The sequence below is a fragment of the Pithys albifrons genome, chromosome 14 (assembly GCF_047495875.1).
Source record: "Pithys albifrons albifrons isolate INPA30051 chromosome 14, PitAlb_v1, whole genome shotgun sequence".
NCBI classification, from domain to species: Eukaryota; Metazoa; Chordata; class Aves; order Passeriformes; family Thamnophilidae; genus Pithys; species Pithys albifrons.
Window position 1 is genome coordinate 17,794,185 of NC_092471.1, and position 21,831 is coordinate 17,816,015.

The window sequence follows — 21,831 nt, forward strand, 5'->3', positions numbered from 1 at the left end:
AGGACAACCCGCACGCTTCTGTTAAGACACCTTTTATTGGGGCAGTGGGTGGTGTTTAGTCTCTAGAAACGTAGTAACTCTTTAAAAGAGGCCTGAGGCCTGACCCGCGCGAGGGGCTCCGCCGGCTCCCGGCAGCTCCCTCAGGCCCAACAGGAGCGGGGCCAGGCTGGGCGCTTCTGCCCGGGCAGGAGTCACACAGGGAGGGGTCAGCAACTTGTACGCAACAGCCGCTGCCCCGAGAGACCACCCGGGTTTGAGGCCAAACCGACTTGGAGATCACAACCCACAGGCACACACAGAGGAACACGGTCTGGCTCTGGAGCCACCCTGGGCTGCACAGGCACAGCGTGGTGTTGGCACATGTCACAGGCACTGGTCACTCTCCCCGCTCGAGAGGCAAGTTCAGCATCCACCTGGCAGGAACCACCTACTCTGTGCTCGCCGGACTGGATGTGGCCACCCTGACCCAGCTGCCACAAGAACACACAGCTAGCCAGGCCTCCCGGTGCAGGGAGAAGCCAGTGTCTTTCCCTGGGAATGAAGGCAGTGGTGAAAAGATTTGTGTTCAGTGTGGCCAAGGGGACAATCATCTGCTCAGCCCCAGGGCTGAACTATGAGGACATAGAAAGGTTAAGGAGCATCAGGGAGTCTGAGAGAGGCTGGTGGAACCAGGTTCTGCCCTCTCTGACAGAAACAGCAACAGCCACCTGAAAGTACACAAGTTCAAGCACATCCTGTATCCACCCCTGGCAGGTGAAGGCAGTAACAAAGGAAAGGAGTGGGTGGAGGCAAATCCCCTCCTTGCCCACCTCTTCTCCCCATGTGCCCCTGTACAACAGGTATGCAGGTCTGGCTGTGGAAGGCCAGGCAATGGATGATGTGCATGTTAGTCCATCTACACCTGAGGTGTTTTCACAGCTGTTACACCCCCCAGACCATGGCAACTTCCACAAGAAAGGTGAGAGCTGTTGGTGACTCCTTTCTGAGGGGCGCAGAGGGTCCAATGTGCCACACAGACACTTGTTAGGGAAGTCCGCTGCCTCCCTGGGGCCCAGGTTAAGGACAGCACTAGGAAACTTCCCAGCCTGGTTCAGCCTTCAGACTGTTACCCACTGCTGCTCTTCCACGTGGACGGCAATGAAGCTGCAACATGTAGTCCAAGGGCAATCAAAAGAGACTTCAGAACCTGGGGACTGTTGTTAAGGCATTCTGGAACACAGGTCCTTTCCTCTGTCCCTCCAGTTGTGGGCAGTGACATTGGAAGAGATGGACCCAGTCTTTTTAATACGTGGCTTGGTGGCTGGTGTCACTGCCACAATTTCAGATTTTTTAACAACAGCACAGCCTGCACAGCCCTAAGCACACTGGTGTTGGATAGGATCCACCTTGCCCAAAGGGGAAAGGGATCTTTGCTCAGAGCTAGCAGGGCTCACTGACAGCTGTAAACCACTCTTGGAGGGGACAGGCATCTTATAAGGCTGGCCTGTGACAAGCTGTGGGACATTCCAAGTTCAGAGGGTGCGAATGTTGGGTTCTCAGCCTGATGCTGGGTCCACCACAGCATACATGAAGTTTTAGGAAAGTGAACTAGAGGCTTCTGAGGTAACAGGAGCCAACAGGGAACCCTACTCCCTCCATCACTTTGTGGCATGTTTTCCTGATTCTCATCAGTCCAATTGCACCATCCTACATGGAGGCTGACCTCCAGAACAGAGTGGAGCAGGAACCCACTGTGTCCCCACCCCTCTCTGTGCCAGGCTGTGGGAGTTGGAGTCAAGACCAGAGCTGAGCATTAAGAGCACGGCTGTGATTGCACAGGTGAACACCAAGCAGCCAGATCAGAGCTGCTTTAAAGGTCACGTGTGAACTCAGGAACCTGTGACCTGGCCACTAGCACTGCTGCTAGGGACAGAGTAGATGGCACAGAGGGGCTGCCATAGGCATGCCCCAGCCAGCCAGAAGCCCTGTCCTTGCATCTTGGTAGCAACAGAGACCCTGGCTACCACAGCCCCCACAGCTCCAAAAGGAGGGATGATGGGCTGCTTACTTCCAAACAGGATAGCTGTGGATGGGCTGGACCGTTTTGATTTTGGGTGTGGTGGGACAGAGTCTCAGGCATCATCCCCTATAATATCTCTAACAAAGCTATTCCATCAGCAGCAGGAAGAGGAAGAGCTCCAGCCTACACTAGTATAAATCCTTCAGATTGGAATAAAAAGCAGCACAGTTAAAACACAGTTAAAAACTGCAAACCTGCTGGAGGCAGGGAGAGTGTGAGCTGGTCAGAGAGCACTGCAGTGCTGAGCACACAAGTCTGGTCAACTCCTTCAAACAGAAGTCCCTCTGGGGGTGATGTCTCAGGAGAAGCCATGCAGGCAGACTTCTAACACAAGCAGGTTTCAAAGTTCAGCCTTTTCCTTGCTCTGCAGGCCACATCCAGGTCAGTTTAGGACATGTGCACACACAGAGCTCCTCAGAGGGCCGCTCACCCACCAAGAGGCCACAGCTGGGAGGAGAGACGGCCATGCCTGCTGCCTGCAAACTAACCTAATGTTCATCTTTACAAACTGTATGAAACAACCCTCCTGCAGCATCTGCAACCCAGTGAGGAGCTGCGAGAACTACTGCATGGAGCAGCCATCTGCAGGCAGAAAGTCGTACACATACATGGCCACCGACTTGGACAGGTAGGTCATGGTGCCAAACCGGCCACTCGGTGCACTGTCATACAGCAGGCTGCAGATGCCTGTTGCAGGATCCCTCTCCAACATGTGGTCATCAGCGCCCAGGGCTTTCTAGATTTTGGACAGAGGAGAAAGGCAACATTAGGAATAAGGGCAACCCCCTCATCAGCTTCCACACTAAGCACCCTCTGTTACACTTGCAGGTGTGACACATTGACAGTGAGCAGTGGGAGGAGGACACTACAGCTTTGCTGTGCCCCATGAACATGATGGGGACAACAGGCACAGCCCTCCAAGTGGGTGAGACCTGCACAGCTGTGAGGAATGCAGCCAGCAGCCCTGGGTGAGACTTGGTCCCTACCTGCTCCTCATAGAAGAGGTCATTGGCTGTGTGCAAGATCTTTTCCACAGCTATGATGCCACCGATGGTGTGCACCTCCATGTCCACCAGCATGGTGAGCACCAAGATAGCTTCCACCAGCAGCTGCCTGTACTCTGGCTGGGGCACACGGTTTAGGACAGACTCCACATGCACAGCAAACTTTATTTCCCCTGGGGTCATCTATAAGGAGGCAGAAAAGTGTACTGAGAGCACTGTATCACCAGTACAACTCCTGAGCTATGCTGGGCACCCACCCAGGGCAACCCAGCACTCAACAATAACCCCCTTCACATGAACCTCCTACCTCTCTGGTTGTTGAAGAGGGGAGAACAAAGCCCTCCACAGAGAGGCCATGACACTGCAGAACAAGGAGACATCTTGGTTATGGCTTGCAGAATCACTGTGCTGAGACACACAGGTCCAGCCCACCAATGCAATCCAATTCAAGCATTGTTGCGTGCTGCCCCCACACCTCAGCTCTGCCTAACTCTGCATAGCATCGCTCCTTTCCCATCAGTTCAGCATCAGCCACAGTCCCCTGCACAAGGCTCTGCTCCCTGGCTCACCATCCTGAGCATGAGCTCCTTCAGCTGTGGCTCCAGCCCTGCCCCTGTCTGGTTAATGCTCCCCTCTGCAAGGCACAGGATGAGGTAGGTCCTACATGACTATGAGGCAGTTGCAGGTCTTCCCCAGCTTTCTAGGGCCAGCTGCAGGCCCTGTCCATGAAGCACATATCTACACAACATCAGGAACCAGCCCCAAGTGTCCAAGTTCCCCTGGCAAGGCTGGTGTCTGGCACCACAGGCTCACATGCATGGAGAAGCATCAGCTGGATGTCCAGCTCACCTTCTGCAGGACCTTCCAGACCTTCTGGTAGAAGCCCACAGGGACACGGTTGAGGGCCCCATCCAGCCGCCGCCTCCGCTGCCACTGGCCCTGCCGGCTGTCCTTACTGCCCTGGTCTTCCAGCATTCTTGAAAAGGAGTCCTTGTCCAGCAGCTCCGCATGCCCAGCAGACTGGGCAGACAAAACAAGGACCACAGAGACTGCTACAAAGTTAAATACCCCACAAGAGCGCAGCCTGTTGCTGCTCAGGAGTTTATGGTTCTCCAGTCTGACAGAGCTGCCACCCTCTGCCCCCAACAAAGCCCACCTTACAGCCCTGGCTCCCCACACCTCCTCCCAGAGCACAGCTCCTTCCCACAGCCACAAACAGGACAGACCCCATGCATGCAGCCAACAAACACAGGTTACCAGAGAGAACTTGAGGTCAGTGTCCCCGGACTGCAAACTGAGGGGCTGAAGGAGAAAAGGAGAGAAGGAAATCAGACTATGCCAGAGCACGACAGCGGTCACAGCAAACAAAGCAGCACAGATCAAGCTCAGATCACAGGGCAGTTATCCCAGGGCTGCAGTTAGATGGAGATACAGTTTTGAGAGGAAAGCTGTGGAAAGTCCCACATTACCATCAGAGAGGAAGGATTGTACCACAGCACGGAGCAGCTGCAGGGCCCCACATTCTGCTGCTGCATCAGCAGTGGGTTTGTGCAGGCCAGCACACAGGAGTAGAGCTGCTACTGCTCTGCTGGCTGCTGGCATGGGCAGGGATTTAGCCTCAGGCAGACAGGAGGGCCAGCAGCAAGGTCACTGCCCACACACGACCCTCTGCAATGTCAGGTTTCACAATGGAGCAAGTTGGTCCTAAACCTGCTGCATCAGCCTGGTCTCTGCAAGCCTTGTGTCTTTGAGGACAGGACCCTTTCTAGACCTCAGGACTCTTCTGAACACATGCCAGGCACATGAGTAGGACCCTGGCATTTGTTGCTGACCAGAAGTCTCTTCCTCCAGACAAGAAATAGCTGAGGAGGCTACAGGCAGGATCCAGTGAACTGTCTGGCAGGGTCACTACCAGTCATGGCACTGGAAGCATCATGCCATCCTGCTCAGCAGATATTGTGAGTGTAGTGGAAAGTATGTGGCTACAGCAGCTCTGGAGCACAGCTCCCAGCTGGCTGGAATGGCAATACACCCATGGCTTAAGCAAGCCTTCCTCCCTGCTAGTCCAAACACTGCAGGTCCCACCCCAAGGGGAGCTTCTGTGGGGCACTGCCAGCCTTGGATCCCCACAGCATGTTAAGTCAGGCTGACCTCTTTCCAGGGAGCCAGTTCTCCTTCCCTGTCCTGAACAGAGCAGCCCTGAGCCTGCCTAGAGGGGAAAGCAATTCATTGCTGCAGCAGCTGAGGGAAGCTCATTGACTTATGCATGCGGGAAAGCTGCCCTGGTGCATGGCATGAGGGACAAAAGCTGAGGCTGCTGGACCAGGGGGACTTCACCTTACTCCCAGGCAGAGACTGCCTACGTTTATCCAATTGCTGCAAGAGAAGAAAGAAATGAAGATTCTGCTGTTGGAAGAGGTCCACCAAGACACTAGCCACACCTGGGACACCATGTGGTACTCCCACTCCTGCACCTTCTCAAGTACCCCTGTGCTCCCTCTGCACTGCCAGAGCAACCCCCACCCACTAACTGATTCACCCCAATTTTCCCCCTGGAGCAGGACTAGAGCTAAAATTAGCTCCTAGAAGCAGCTGAGATCTCTCCCATTCCATCAATTCCGCCTTGTTTGTAGCTGTTTGTCACCCACAAGACCTGTCATGAGCAGCCTGCATTGCTTGCCCTCACCTGTTTGATTTCACTTTTCAGCCTGACTAGGCCAGAGCGCTCAGGTCTGGTGGCTCCAGCAGCCTCCAGGACACAGATGGAGACAGCAGTGGTGAGTGATGAGTCCACTGAACGCACTGGATGGGAAGAGAGGTCTAGAGTGGGCACCATAGCTCAGGGCATGGTTGCCCCTTGTTGCTGCCCAGGCACTGCTACCTCTGCATGCCCTTGCTCTCTATACCAACAGCATCAGAGACCTATGAGCACAGCATAGAACTGCTTCAATTCAGATCTGACCAGGTCAAGTGTCAAACAAAGCAAAGCCCAAATAGCCACAGGGCTCAATCCCTGGAAATTGCTCAGTATCATCCTTAAGAAGAGCACAGCTTCTTGCTGGACCCCTGCAGTGCAGAAGCAGCTGTGCAGAACATGAGGGAGGACAGGGACACGTAGATTTGACCATGCTCTGCACCAGGACCCAGCTTTGCCCAGAGATGCTCTCTGATGAGACTCACCACTCTTTTCAATCCCAAACTCCTTGCCAGAGAGGATGTGGTAGAGGAGGCTCTTCATGTCTGATGGGCTGAGATTCATCAGGTTCTCCGTGGCTTCTCCAGCTGCAGAGACCAGAACTGAGATTTTGCACCCCGCCTCACAGTTCTCCTAGAACATTTCTACCCTGCACACTGCTCCATGAGCAGGGGAAGCACTGACACAGAAGCTCATTCTCAAAGACATAGACTAGCTTGAGTTGTTGCCTACAATAAGGACTCTTCCCCATGCCAGCCTGACACATGCTGGGATGGAGACTGCAGTGCAATCACTTTCCTGTGCTGTCCAAGAACAGGTCCAGCTGCAGACACTGACACTTCCACGCAGGGTCTTGTCCTAGCCTGAACTGCCCATTTTTAACAGTACTCCTTTCTGGCTGACAGAGCCCCAAGTATCACAGCACCCATCCCAGCTGGGGTGCCATCCCTGCCGCACATACCCGAGCAGTGCAGGGAGTGTGCCAGCTCTGTTGCCATCACCTGGATGATGAGCCCAATGCGGATGCGGAACATCTCAACAAAGAGTGCAGGCTGTGTGCGCATGTACATGGCCAAGTACACCATGATCTCCTGGAGGGGCAGAGGAAGATCACCCCACTGCTGCTCACCAGGGCAGACACCCAGCTGTGGGTCCCCCTGAGACCCCATCCTCTCACCTGGGTGAGGATGGACACACTGAGGTTCTTCTCACTGGCTTCATCAATGAGGCGAACAAGTTCCTCGTAGGGGATCGGGCTGGGGCATGAACAAACAGTAGAGCAGATGAGATGCAGCAGAGCAAGCCCTGCATGCCCTTGGTCTGTACAGGCCCAAGAGGGGAGATACAGGATGGGGACAGCCACCCAGGGCCACTCCTGCCCATGGACCCCCAAGCAGCAGGCTTACATCCAGACCCAGCCCAGCACGTTGGTGGAGGAAGAGGTGCCACACTCACGTGGAGATTGTCTTCTCACGTGGCTCTGGGGGCAGCCCCACTGTCAAGTGCTTCTGGTGAGACAGGAGGTCAGTGCAGGCCTGGGGACAGAAAGGGTCAACTCCAGCCATTGTAAACTGAGGGTCGGGGAATCAGCCCAAGGCAGAGGGACACAGAGCTGATGCAGCCACGGTTCACCTGCTCACTCTGCTGTCTCCTCCCCGATAGACCTCAGCCCACGAGAGGCTGGCTGCACAGCTGTTACCTCATCCAGAGCTTCAACCTTCTTCTTGAGGATGCCAGAGATGTAGCGGATCAGGGCCCACTGGCGTGTCTCCCCCACCCGCACATACAGCTCAGTAAGGAGCTCCTTGACGGTGGGGCCAGGCTCACTATCAAGTCCTGTGTGCCACTCAGGCCCCCTGCAGTGAAGGAGGTGCTGGGTTACACACAGCAATTAGTCTGTGGCAGCTCCCCAGCAGCCCCCCTGGGCTGTGCGAACCCCCGCTCTCTGCTCAGAGAGCCATTGCGATGCAGAGTTCATCCTACCTGAGGATGTGGAGCATATAGAGGATGTCTGCTTGCTCCTGCAGTGTAGGGCAGATGCGCAGCTGGTCCACCAGTGCCTTGCAGTCCACATTGCCATCCTCATCACGGGGCAGGTTCATCTCTGCATAGAGTGCATGGCTCTGGGGAAGGGACACCCATGTTGCTGGTTAGCAGCACCAGCACCCTGCCCCAGATGGAGCCAAGGACATTCACCCATGCACATTCCCCCTCAACAAACACCAAGCCTTTCTCATGCAGCCCTATAAGGACACTATGGCTATACCTGAAAGGATAGCAATGGTCAGTCTGGGAGGGGGGACAGGGCTTACCTTGCTATCCATGTCATGCTGGTAGGGTGAACTCAGCAGCTTAACCGACTGCTGGGATGCCTGGAAGATCTTGCTGGGGACATACATCCCAACATCTAAAAAAACAGCAAAGATTGGTGGAGACGCTTCTGACTCCAGTCACCACTGCTGTGCCCCAAACCACCTCCCAAACATCTGACACTGCTCTCCCAGCAGCTCCTGCACTGAAGTCAGCCATGGGAGAAGCAGCCTTTGCCCACCCATTCAGACAAATGTTGCAGGGAGCTGCCATCCCTTATCATTCAGCAGTTTCCATGGTGCTGAACAGGCACCAACTCCAAGATATTCCATGGCCAGGACTAACATAATGGATATTAAGTGACTTTGCTCAGGCAAAGGCTTAGCTGTTCTGCAGTCCATGGGGACCCCAGCATGACACAGCTGGCTGGGAAAGCTTCCAGAGCCACTGAGCCTCACCCCGGGCTCAAGGGGAGGTGCAGAGGGTGCTGGAGTGACTCACTCTGGACGTGCAGATCCTTGGCCTTGGATGCCAGGGACATGAGGTCACGGGTGGTGTGGACAGCAGCCCGGAAGCGGCTCAGCCCTCCCCGCTGGGCGGTGGGAGGCAGGTTTGATTGGGGAGTTGTGTGTTGCAGCAGGTGGTCCAGGTACTGAGTAACCTCATCATAGGTGTCCTCTGGAAGGGAAGGCAGCAGAGTAGGCATTCAGCCACTTTGTGCTGAGGCACCCCCAGGCCTAGAGAGCTCCCAGCTGTGCCCCAGCAAGAAAAAAGCTTTGCTGGCTGCACAAAGCAATAATCTAAGGCCAGAGCCACCAGCCAGGCTCACAAAGCACTGCAGCCATAGTACCTTTGTTCCTGCATGACTCGGCTACCTGAGACACTGGCTGACAACTGGGGCCAAAGTGGGGCTCCCTCCAAGTCCCATCTGGACAAAGGAAGTGATGGGCCTGCAGCATCTACCTGGTCCAAGCCTGTGCTAGGAAGTGTCCCACTCAAACCCTGCAGTGAAACCCTCACACTCCTTACCTTCAGAGGCACAATCGGGGTCAGCCTGTCCACTTAATAGCACCCTAGCATAGCAAGGGCATATTCCAAGCAGGACTCCATCACAGGAGCAAGGCAGGGCAGGTTTTGCAACAATTATTTCTAATTAGGAGTTCTGGCTCCTGTCTTGCTCTTTGCCCAGCCTCGAGCAGCTCCACCTTCTCCCAGTGCCATGTCAAGAGCACCAGAGGCACCATGGAAGAGGGTGCTCAGGAGCCAGGTCTCTCCTCAGCCAGGAGATAAAAGTGAGGGGGGTGGGCCCTGGAGAGAAATACCCCCAGTAAAACACAGAGCTGTTGATGCCCTTCCAGTGGGCCAGGGCTATACCATGCTGCTCTCTAGCTGGTAAACTCGGAGGTGTGTCAGCCCCAGGAGATGAGCTGCAGACTGCACCTGAAGCAGCATGGCATCCCCTTGTGGAAATGCCTCGTGTCAGTGCCTGAAGGCTCAGCTGGTGGAGTCCTCCAGGTAAGAGGCTTGAGAAAATTCTCCTGCCTGGACGCAGCATCTTACCACAGGAAAAATTTAAAATTGAGCATCTTTGAGATGCTGTAGAAAGGCCAGGGACATCTTTCCCCTGTCTCCCAATGGGGCTGGAGGGGAAGCAGACACCTTGTATAAACATGGACCAGCCTGTAAGGAAGCTGCAGGCAAAGTGAGAGAAGGGCAAGAGAAATGAACATTCAGAGTCTCAGCAGAGCAGACACCAGCTGCAGAGGCAAAGCAGATAGTGGGGAGGCTGAGGATGACCAGCACTAGGTCACACAACAGGAGATGTCCCCAGGCCTGCTTGCAAGGGGAACAGCAAAACTTGTACCCTGTCATGGTCCCAGCACAAATTGGGTCCCTCATGCTGTGATGGGCCAAGGCATTCTCAGGCACCACCTACACAGCAGCAAGGCCTCAAATTGGCACCCACTGGAACACTTCTGCTCAGGGGAGGGGCAAAGTCTTTTGAGAAAACGACAGAGATTGTTTAGGGACGTGGTAGCTCTTCCCCACAGCCTTGGTCACTGTGCCATCACCTTGCACTGCCATTTGTGCACCAAAGACCCTCAGTCACATCTCCCAAGAGGAGGTAAGCTGCTAATCCTTTGTCTCTTCCCTACAAATGTTGGAGCAGCTCGTTCCAGACAAGGCTGACAGAGGGTCAGACAGGAACGTGGTGAAAACCCAAGTGCATGGATGCTAGTAAGTTGGGTGTTACGGGTTTAAGGGTGAGTTTGACATTTGTCACCTCACAGCAGCAACTGGCCTGTTCTCTTCTCTCTGCCACCTGCAAGCCATGCAGCCACTCCTCAGTGTCTACCTTCTCAAATCTGTCATTGCTGAGCCTGTAACTTGGCAAAGACCTTACCCTCTGGCCCAGGGTCCATAAAACTGAGGTGTGTTCGGCATGACGTTGTCAAGAACTCCGACAATTTACCCGTCTGGATCCTGGGCAAGAGACGGGGAGGTCACATGGAGAGAAGAGGGGAGGCAAATACCCTTGGCTTTACCTCCCAGCTCCAGGGCAGGCCTTTTGCCAGGACCACATTGGTGTTTGCTTTAGTGTCTGCAACTCCTTCAGCCACAGGTGGGCATAGAAGGGCTGCCCAAAAGCTATTAGAGGAATCCTGCAGTCAGGAGGTTGATGACATGAAGAGGTATGTCTTGTCTTTCATCTCTGTTGGGACTGTAGCCCTGGGGCACACTGACAGCCCAGCACACCCAAGTGTGACTTCCCCAGCTTGTTCCCTCACAGCCAGTACTCTACCCAGCAGGTATCCTCATAACCAGGCTCTTGAAGGCCCCCGCCCTTTCCCTCCTGCACTTACCTTGCACCACCGAAATACCCGTCCTGCAGCTTCCGCAGCATCGCCAGCAATGTGGGGTGCACATTATTGCCAGTTTCATCTGCAGGGAAGAGGCACAGGCAGTCAGGCTCTTCTGCTCAGACTGGCTCCAAGAAGGTAGCCCAGGGCCAGGTAGGCATTCAGGCACTCAAAGCACCATGGCCAGACCCTTGCTTTGGGGTACACAGACAGGCTGTGGTACCAAAAGCACCACCCAAAAAGGGAAATTCTTGACTTTCCAAGCTGGATTCCAGAGAAACTAGGCCACGATGCACTCCAAGCTCCTGGGATTTCACCTTGGGCTGAAGCTGACAGTACCAGACAGCAGCATTCAACACTCCCCTGCTCTCTCCTTGCCTTTCACATGAGGCAGCAGAAGTGGGGAGCTGCTGTTAGGGGCAGGAGGCTCCACAGCAAAGAGCACGCTCAAGACACTAAGGGGATTTCAAGTACACAAGGAGAGTCAAAAGTCTAAAAGCAGAATACAGTCACTTCCCTCTATTAGGCTCATGGGGAAGCTGTGAGCTGCTGCAGGCAAGCCAGTTCTGCTCTGCATTGCTGCAGAGTTTTTTGCTCCTTCTGGTTTACTGTTTTCCCTTCCCTGTTGTCTAGGAAAGTCTTTAGCAGGTGGTCAGTCTTAGTGAATAGTCATTGAGTCAGAAAGGGCCCCAACAACCCTCCTACAGGGGAACTGCTTTTTTGCTCTTGCTCCCAAAAGGCCTTCCCACAAACCAAATTGTCTGGAGCCTGAATAACTCCATGCCAGCAAGCAGTCAGTGAGCTGCAAGCAATAGTGCCTGGCAGGCAACCCCACTAGCTGCCAGGCCAACTGCCCACTTGGCATGGCTCCTCTGAGTGGTAAGCTCTTCACAGGACACTACTGGCTGCTCCAGCCCCACCATGTCCCCATTACTAAGCTAGTCACACATCCTGCAGAGGCTGCTTCCCAGAGCTGCTCTAGCCAAATGCTTGTGAGGCTGGAGGGTCTGTACCGAGCATGGTGTGGGAGACAGGGAAGGTGATGGTTGGTCGCCCAGTCATCCTCCAGCGGCTGCAGAGGTAGGACAGGTCTGTCCTCAGCATTTCCACAATCATCTTGTTGTCAAGAGCAAGGTAGAACTGCTGCTGGTCTATGAACTGCAAGGACAGCAGGAGATGTGAGCAGCCCTTCCTGCAGCCTCCAGGTCCCTACAGTGCCACCTCCGTCCTTCCCCAGGCACTCAGGCAGGCCAGTCATGCCATGACCCCAGAGGACATGCTCCATTGCACTGACAGCTCATCCCACCTTACTTGGCAGATGCCAGTACAGCCTAGTAAGGGACTCTCAACCCCCACAGCAGGTACAGGCCACTAACAACCATGAGGAGGTAACTAATCCCACAGCTCAACAGCAGCATCCAGGCCTCCTCCTGCTGTCCTTATCAGAGTGAGCAAAAAGATTTTCACCCAGTATTTGATCACTCAAACAGCCTGCACACAGCCAGAACCACCAACCAGGTGGTGCACCACACAGTTGCAGCTGCTCCACACTCCCAGAGGGTGTTGGGCCACACCTGAGAATAACTCAACCACTCAGCTAGTGGAGAAACTTCCTACCCAGTTACAGATCACATAACAGCTGGGAATGAGCCCATGCAATGTCACCCACCTGTGGGGTAAAGGTAAAGATGCTCTTCCTGATTTTGTAGAGCTTGGAGGTCCCAAGGACCCCCATGTGTCGATAGGGCCGTCCGGTCAGGGACATCTGCTTGTTGCGGCCTGGGAGGGCAGGAAGATGAGTTTTTCAGTGCAAGCCTTCTCATGAAAGGGGCTGCAGCAGCAAGCAGTGCCACACCTCTTGCTACCAGCCAGCAGGAAAATGCTGGTTTGTGGGTGGGATACCCCAAAACCCTGTGTCAAGTTGGTACAGCTCTAAGTGACAGTGATACTGTTCCCAGTCCTGCCCAGTGGGCTAGAGACATGCTGAACAGGGACACACAGACTGTCCTGATTTCTGCAACACGTCTAGGTCTTTGGGGATGTCAGAAGCTGGAACAGGGCTAGGGGTGCCTCTCTGCACAGGACTGGTCCCCTAAAGCTGACAGCTCTATCAGCATTCCCATTGCTCATAGATAATTCCCAGAGCCCAAGATGGTGCAGCAGCAGAATCGCCCCTTGCTAATATCAGCCCTGGCAGCTGGCAGGCTGCTCCCCCTGCCCATCTCACACTTGGCATTTTGGTGGCCTAAATTAGCCACCAAATTAAGTGACAGCAGATCAGGTGTCTCCTTTGGCCCAAGCAAGATCTCCGGCTCCTGCACAACAAGCCTGATGCCCAAGGGGTTGCAGCATCAGGGAACACGCATGTAGAGCTGAGCACACCCTCTCCTCACACTCAGCTCTGCCCACCCCCCAGCCACAGCCATTCTGCCTGAGCTCCAGGCTCTCTCTGCAGGGATGGCCAGGGGACACTTCCTGGGGGTCTGGCTGGCCTCCCCCATTGACAGGTGGGCCCAGGAACAAAAGCCAATTCTGGTCCAAACCAGGTTCTTCCTATAAGGATCAAAGTCCATCTGTCCCTGGGGTGATTGTACAACTGCAATGCGAAAGCTCTATCCCTGTCAGAATAACCCTGAACAGCACTGCCTGTCACCTCATTCCCCCTGGGAACAAGTGGCTTTAACAGGCCCAGAAATGGGCAGCAGAACCCTCATCAGCCAGGCAGAGAGCAGGACATGAGTGTCCGTGAGCAGGAGTACAAGGTGGTGGGACAGACCCTTCTGCACCCCCTTTGCTGCAGGAGAAGGGAGTGCAGCTCACCCAGTCGGGCATAGATGTGGCTGAGGATGCGAGCAGGCTGCACTCTGATCGGGTAGACATCTTCCACAGTCTCCACATCGATGCCCTCTTTCCTTAGGACTGCCTTGATCCCCTCTGTCTCAGCCAGGATGCACACTGTGGAGGCAGGACAGGCTCAGTGCAACAGGGGCACAAGGGTGTGACTGTACTGCCCCATGCCTTTGGGAACACATACAAGGTGCCACACCACAGAGAGGCCACTGTCTGGAGTCCCTCTGAGAACCAGTTCCCACTGCAGAGGTCTGTCTTGCCCCTTCTAACACTCTACAACTGAGTGTTCTGCACTGAGTGGCAGGAAGACAGCTTTCATCCTCTCTGCAGAGGAGGCTGCAGCAGATGTTATTTCCCTGGGTCAACACAGGGTGGAATGGAAGGACTTGTACTTCATTTTCCACCTCCCTTGCCAGGGCTGAAATCAGGCTGTACCAGCAGCAACCCAGCAAGCAGAGTCACCCCCCAGCCACCCTCATGAATTCTGCACAGCCAGAGTCCCCAGAGTGGCCAGGCTCAGGGGTATGGGACTAGTTCCTTTCCCTCACCTTGAACCACCACATCAGGCTTAGGAACAGTCGCGAACCGGCGGTTGAGGGGATCTATTTCACCAGGAGCCAGAAACCCCTGAGGAAAAAAAGATATGAGATTAACATTTTGTGGGCAGGGTAGGAATGGGTGATGCCTATGGACAACCTACCTTTAAGAGGTCCTGAGAGATGGAAGTGACAACTTCCCCATGGCAGGTGGCAGCACTTACCCCTACAGAGCTCAGAGCCTGGCCCTACAGCCCTCCCCAGCACCCAGGGTGACCATACCTCAGCCATCAGACAGCCCAGGATGTAGAGGGACTGCCCCCACATGTGTGGCAGCTTGCCCATGGGTATCCTGTCCACAGTGTGAGGGTTCCTGTACTCCTCATCCACCTGGAAGACAAGCCAGGAGGTCAAAAAGGGATCCATGTACAGATGCCTCCCCTCTTCTTAGGACTGCTCCAAGCATCCATGTCAGACAACAGATCAGCGGCTCAGACCATTGTTTAGTTTCCCAACTCAGGCCATTAGAAGGACTGACATGCTCCAGGAGCACTGGGGATATGCTCTTGAATGCTGGTCAGGAGAGCACCTCTCCTATATGACCTGGGCACCAGGAGGCCACTGCTCTCAACCCAGGCCCACAGAAATCCCCTCACCACTGAATAGGAGCTCAGCACCATCTCGTCAGCCCAGGTCCACTTGCCCTGAGCTCTCAGGCCACTCAGCCTCTGAGTGAGTAGACTGCCAAGAAGCACCCCTGTGTATGGGCCAAGAAATGCTTTGGGGGAAAAATGCCAGTTTTTATCCAACACGGTTTTATAACAGCTCCAAGCCTCACTTTCTACACATGAGGTTTCTATGTGCTGTATATGCTATTCCTGGTAACAAGACCAGGAGTTTCAGCAGTTGGACCTTTTAGATCCCTTCCAACTCAGAATATTCTGTGATTCTGTGAGACACTCCCACTTCCCACCATAGCTCAGGATCACTCACCTTATCCGGTGGGACACTGTACAGCTCTGGCACCAGGCGTACCCCATTCTTCCCTTTGATGAGAACCCCCTCAAGGGCTTCCCGGTACTCCTGGACCTGAGGAGAGAGGAAAGGGAATCTCCTCTGCATGCCTTCTCTGCCAGGCACTTTTTTCCACCATCCCAGCAGATTGTGTCTCCCATACCTGCTCCATGTTTCCACTGAAAATCCCATCAATGATCAAGTATGCCCAGAAGAGCGGCCACTCGCACTCAATGTTCTCAAACAGCTTCAGCTCAGCGGGTTCATAGTAGAGGCGTTTGGGGTCCTGTAGGTAACAGCAAGACCGATGGTGGGTGGCAGGATACCCTCAAACTGACCAGAGCTCCTCCTTTCCCCAAGACCCGAGCCTCAAATGCACTCCCACCCCTCCTCTACAGAGGATGGCTAAGGCAAAGCTAAAAAGCAGTTTCACCTCCAGCCTCTGTTCTTTCCATCAGCCACCCCCCTCCCAAACCCCCTGCACTGATGATGAAGAGACTCACCCTTTCTGGAGTCTACCCAGTTCCCAGGAGAGCACCCCAGAGCCTCCAGAATACCGCAGATGTACAGGTGTGCTGTTGTACAGCAACAGCATGACATCCCCTGTGCTACACTGGGTCCCCTTTCCTTTGCCTGCTCTGCCCCAGCCCCTCAGTATCTGCCTCCTCCAGCATCATCAGGCTGGCCCGGCCAGGTGCAAGGGCTTGGGTTGGTAGTGCAGAGCCAGAGAGCAGAGTCCCTCCTGACATGTGGTGCCACTGTGAACCTGACACAAAAGAAGCTGTCAGGATGGAGATCTGCCTGCACTGAGTCTGCCCAGTTCTGTTGTGTGTGGTGTGGTGCCCCACAGGACCTATGCTTGACCCTCCCTTCTTAACTGCTCTAACTTTCTTTGCTGCAGAGAAGGAAGAGCACTGGCCTTGGTAGATTGTTAGGCAGAGAGGACAGAAGGAATAGATGTCTTCTACAGTGCCTGCACTCCAGCCACACACTCCCAAAATCCCGACTCCAGCCAGCTGTATGCCTCTGCAGGCACTGCTGCCCAAAAATAATCCATGGCTTTGCACACTGGCAAAGCTCACAAGTGCTGGGAACACTGGACTGGAGATGCTGCTGCTTCTCTCTGGCTCTGGAGGAGGGCAGCCACACATGCTGCCTATTATGGGCAGGTCTGCAGAGCCACAGCCAAGAAGCATTCAGAGGCACTCTTCCCCAAAGGAACCCCACCAGGCTATGGGCTCAGCAGCTGGTGATGATTTAAGAGCCTCCAAGTACCATTTCCTAGTTCAGTGGTTATCAAATGAGACTGTTGCTTATAAACTTTTCCTGTTTTCCCTCCCCAGAGCAGCACCAGAAAGCGTCCTGAGAGCCACTATCGGACTCAAGCTGCCTTCTGGCCTGAGAGAGACAGAAGCAGCTTTGTGACCTCTGAAGCTGAAACAGATGAGGAGATCTGCAGTCACCTCCCTAGTCCTCCAGCCCTAGCTCAGGGCTAGTACAGCCCTCAGAGAGCCTGCCTCATCAGGGCTCTCATGCAAAGCACTGGTCCCACCTTCCCCAGCCCAGGGGACACACACTACCAGGCCCCATGATGCAGGCAGAGCCAGCCTCTGGCCATCTACAATGGGCATGGGTGGAACACATCACCTCTGCCATAAGCTCTGGCAATTTGTGAAGCCCTGCCCAGACCCATGACACTGCCTGGGGCTAATCAGGGCTCTCATGTTCCCAGTGCTCCCCAACATAGCCTTTGTGCTGCATCCAGAGGGGCTGCTGCTCAGCAGGCAAGTTCTGGCAGGTGGCAGGGCTGGGGACACTCACCTCTTTGGGGGTCCTGTATCCATCGCGGAGGAAGCGGCAGCAGCCATAGCGGCCCTGGAAGGGAGGGAAAGAGATGCCAGGCAGAAGGCACAGTGTCAAGTATCTTGTACCTTCAATGCAAAAGCAGGGATGGGGTGTCTGCTTCAGCCAAACACCCCTTCCTGTGCTCACCCAGCACTCAAGTACCATGATCGCAACCCAGGCCCACATGACACAGGGCTGCTTTTTTGCACACCCCTGCCCCAAGTCATGGAGACTGGGAGAGGACATGTCCCAGAACTCCCTCCCTGAGGATGTTTTTGGGAATGGCTACAACAGTTTGGACTGCAGCTGTTTCCTGGGAATGGTGAGATAAAGGCAGAGCCACTCACCTGCAGCTTCGTGATGATCTCCTGCTTGGTGATTTCTACCAGCTCACTGTCCTCCACAGCGAACGCCGGGTAGGAGATGACAGAGAGCACACTGGCATCCACCTCCTTGGATGTGGAGGCCCTGGGCAGCATTGAGTGGAGAATGGACTGGACAAAGGGGAACAAGGGGTGATTAGGTTGCCAGGCCAGGCATCGTTTACACCACAAGCCCAGCAGATCACAATTCCACCTGCAATGGTGTCACAGCCAGGTGGGTCTCACCTGGCAGTGCTGCACCTCATCTGACAGCACCCGAATCACTGACTCCGGGCCTCCCTTGGCTCCAAAGAGATCCAGCTCATCCAGTGCCTCCAGAGCAGCCTACAAGCAAGGTGAGACCCAAATAAGCATGTTGTTCACTATGCTGCCCATCTGTAAGAGCTCTCACCCCATGTCAGTTCCTGTGTGTAATGCACTGTCCAATTTAAAAGAATTTGAACCCTACTGTGGCTGAAGAACACCTCTGGTCAAAATGGGACCACATCCCCAAAGCCACAGGTAGCCAGACATCAACAGGGCTCTGGACATTTCTGCCACCCACACCAATTAACTTCTCACTCCCAGTTCAGGCAAAACTCAGACTAGAGAGGCACAGTTGTAATCCAGCACACAAGGAGAGGGGTCTCCATCTCCAGGAACCTATCACTGCATGGGGCATTGAGCCTCAACAGTTCAACATGCTCAGCCTGCTCTATCAAAAAGCAGCTCCTCACCCCAAGCCAGCACTTCTCCCCAGCTCACCTTGGCCATGCCAACAGAGCTGGCATTCAATTCAGTGATCCCTTGGTTCGTCTTGTCCCCGCGCTCCCAAATCCCAAAGTCCTGTGCAGAGGCAACAGGCACTGGTTCACAACATGCCCAGAAAGCCTTTGAATCCCACTCATCAGTAGTGCTTCCAGGAGGTGCTGGCAGAGCTGAGGACAGACCCACAGCTTCCCGTAGACACCAGCCCAACACCTCCAGCACTGGAACATGCTTCCCTTCCCCAGTGCTCAGTACCCACCGCAGTTTTGTAGGCAGCTTCAATGTAGAACACAAGGTTCTGGATAAAGTTGACTTCGTCCAAGCTGTGAATTATGTGAAGGCCTGGAGCAGGGGGGAAGAATTCACATTAGCCACTCCAAGCCCACAGGTATCCCCAGGATGGGGCTGCAGTAACCCAGGGATCACTCAGCCCCACTCCATGCCAATGGGAGCCATGTCCTGGCTGACTCCTGTCTCCACTCCCACCCCCTACGGCAGCAGTGAAACTTAAGACAATGCGGGGCTCTTGAAGAGACAGACATCAAGGGGCATCAAGTGAGCATAAGAAAACAGTGGAGTCACAGAAGACATCACAGCAGCTTGGCACTCAGGAAGCTGCACCCAAAGTGAGACTCCAGAGAGCCTGGAGACCAGCACGCTCAAAGATGTGATGATGGCAGCCACCAACAGCATTACCTGAGGCTGTCATTTGCGCCAGCATGAGCAGGTAGAGGGAGGTGGCATCCATCTGTAGGTGACCCCACTCATTGTCTCCCACCACGGTGGCACAGGTCTGGGTATTATACTTGGCATGCAGGCAATCCTTGGTGCTCTGGCTGTACTTGAAGGCCTCTACCTTGTCCACCTTGAGAAGGACAAAGGGATGCAGGAGTTCATAGAACCCTGTCTCCAGGAGGTCTGACATCTCCCGAGGCAAGGGCTGCCCTGTGCCATGAGCCCAGCAGGTGGAGTCATGTGTGGCAGGGCAGAAATTCCACAAGCCCTGGGCTGCTCCTCCATGCACCGAGGCAGTGAGTGCAGGCTCATGTGCCACTGCAGCACAGGGCTACAGCTGTGGAGGGCCCACTGCCACAGCTGCACCATACAGAGAAAAGGGTCACCCCAAATGCCCCCAGGAGGGAGAGCTGCAGATCCCTAACACCAGCCAGGCCACGAAACAGGGAGCAGCTGGCAAAGACTCCACTGGCCACCAGCCCACAGCACTGGAACTTCAATCACACCCCAAACAGACGCTCACTCAGAACTTATTTCAAGACTTGCTGGAAGAGGGCCGTCCCTCTGCTCATCAGGGAAGGCTGGGGGGAGCCGGTACAGCTAGGAATGACAGTCTCTGTGGCACAGCTGGGCTTCAAAGAGACCATTTGATACCCAGAGGTGCTCCCCAGTCCCTACCTGTCTCATCATGCACTGCAGCAGTCCCCGCATCAGCTTCACCACGCTCTGCAGGAACAAGGAAAACAGCCTCGTTAATCTCCAGAAGCCCTGACTCAGGATCAGCTGGCCGCTGACCTTTGTGGGGCTCTGTGTCTGTAACTGGAGCCCCTGCTCGCATTTCCACAGCCCCTGCTCCCTGGGCAACAGCAGAGGGAAGATTTCCTGGGCTGCCAGCAGGACTGTACAGCTGCTGTGCTGTGCAGCGGGACAGAGGGCACAGCTGGAGGACACAGATGCCCAGCCCCTGGGAGAAGGGCTGTGGCCCCACATCACCCCAGAGCCAAAGGGCTGGACCCTCTGGCTAGGCTACAGAGCCCTCTTGGGAAGATCATGACCCGACATTCTTTCCTATCGCCTCCCGCGCCAGGGGACAACCCTGTCCTCAAACTCACTGCAAAGCCTCTGGCCCGGCTGTGTCAAAGGCACAAAGCCCGAAGTGACGGCAGTCCCCGAGTGTCACCAGCCCCACCGGGTGCCACCAGTCCACCCCCGACCCCTGCTCCCCGCAACCTGCTCCAGCTCGTAGGCTTTGGCCTTGTCCTCATCACGGTCTGCGTTCTTGCGGTAGGCCAGGCCGAGCCCCCAGACCGCCAGGATGCTGTACACGTTGTCCCGGACCCAGGCGTCACGGTGGTCGGCACTGGCGGGGAGCAGCCCCGTCACCGCGTCCTGCGGAAGGGACACACCGTTCCCAGGTAAGCCCCGGGACCGGCGGGGTGCGCCGGGACCCGGACCCAGCCCCCGCTCCAGGGCAGTGCCCGCACCTGGTGGCGGAGGATGGTCTGCTGCACCAGCCGCCCATAGCTGTCCAGACGCACACCCGAGTTGCTGCGGCTCCTCATGATGGCGGCGGCGGCGGCACCAGCGCTGCCGTGACAGGACGGGACGGGACAGTACGGGACGGGGCGGGACAGGTCCTGGCACCGCCCGAGCACCGCCCACCTCCACAGTGGCCGCCCCGCCCCGCCCCGGCCCGCGGGGCGCTCAGCACCGGAGCGAGTGGAACCCGCCGCCGCCGCACCGGCATCGACGGGACAGCTCCCCCTGCCGGGCGGAGGCCGAACAGCGCTGCGGGCGGACAGACATACGGACATACAGATATACAGACACACGGACATAGGGATACGCGGACATGCTGATACACGGACACACATACAGACACACAGACACACTGACACACAGATATACAGACGGACATACAGATGGATGGATACACAAACATGCAGATACACAGACACGTAGATACACAGACAAGCAGAAATACGGACGCACAGACATACAGACACGCAGATACAATGACACACAGACATGCAGATGCACGGACATACAGATACACGAACATATAGACACATGGATATGTGGATACACGGGCACACTGACACACGGATACACAGATGAACACAGATAGACAGACATGCAGACGTGAATACACAGTCAGGTGGACAGACACACTGATATGAGGATACACAAATACATGGATACACAGACACACACATGGACATGCGGATACACAGACACGTGTGCTGGTATGAAACAGCCACACAGACCAGTGCAGAGCTGCACAGATACACGCACAGGTGCAGGACTGTATAGACACATGGACAGAGGAACAGCCCCTTGCTACCCTGCACTCCTGCTGGGGTTGACAGCACCTCTGCAGGGTACCCGTGACCCACCTGCAGCCTGGGCATCACTGTTTGCCTCCAGCTACAGCCCCTAGCAGGGTGCCTGGGTGCAGCTGCTCTGCACAGCTGAGTGAGTTTTGTCCCAGTTCCCACTTGCTGTGCCTGGTCCAGATTTGCCTCATCACTGCAAGGGCACATGGGGCAGGCCCCCTCTCTGCCCGGAGGGTGGGGGACATGAGGTGGTCGTGCCCCTTAGAGGGGCAGGTGTAGGGAGTGAATGGAGACCCTGTGTAAACAAAACAAAGCTCCAGCCTGGGGTTTGGGGTAGAGGACACAGGAAAGACCCTTGCCTGAGGGTGTGTTGGGTGTATTCCCCAAAGCCAGGATTCCTGATGCTCCCCATAGGGGTGGCATTGATGGGATGCCAGACTGAGCTCAAGGGGCTCA

The 21,831-nt window shown here is 55.3% G+C and overlaps 1 protein-coding gene across 6 annotated transcripts; it reads right to left on the reverse strand.

The window, feature by feature from the left end:
* Nucleotides 1-3: 3 nt before the first annotated feature.
* On the reverse strand, nucleotides 4-20,690 carry PHKA1 (phosphorylase kinase regulatory subunit alpha 1). Of its 6 annotated transcripts, XM_071569674.1 has the most exons (33): nucleotides 20,524-20,689; nucleotides 20,270-20,428; nucleotides 19,718-19,765; nucleotides 19,001-19,169; nucleotides 18,564-18,646; nucleotides 18,302-18,382; nucleotides 17,783-17,881; nucleotides 17,522-17,668; nucleotides 17,151-17,204; nucleotides 15,493-15,615; nucleotides 15,309-15,404; nucleotides 14,598-14,705; nucleotides 14,328-14,406; nucleotides 13,750-13,884; nucleotides 12,599-12,708; nucleotides 11,943-12,087; nucleotides 10,933-11,011; nucleotides 10,473-10,552; nucleotides 8,570-8,746; nucleotides 8,071-8,165; nucleotides 7,742-7,881; nucleotides 7,458-7,614; nucleotides 7,214-7,293; nucleotides 6,936-7,014; nucleotides 6,720-6,849; nucleotides 6,244-6,345; nucleotides 5,750-5,865; nucleotides 5,401-5,439; nucleotides 4,321-4,365; nucleotides 3,913-4,083; nucleotides 3,371-3,424; nucleotides 3,046-3,246; nucleotides 4-2,795 (listed from the first exon to the last, which is right to left on the reverse strand). In XM_071569674.1, the coding sequence occupies exons 1-33, from the start codon at nucleotides 20,599-20,601 to the stop codon at nucleotides 2,622-2,624; spliced, it is 3,633 nt and encodes a 1,210-aa protein (XP_071425775.1). In that variant the 5' UTR covers nucleotides 20,602-20,689; the 3' UTR covers nucleotides 4-2,621. The 6 variants fall into 6 exon arrangements, with proteins under 6 accessions (XP_071425775.1, XP_071425771.1, XP_071425774.1 ...); XM_071569670.1 differs by having other exon boundaries at nucleotides 3,913-4,365; XM_071569675.1 differs by lacking the exon at nucleotides 5,401-5,439 and having other exon boundaries at nucleotides 5-2,795.
* Nucleotides 20,691-21,831: the final 1,141 nt, after the last annotated feature.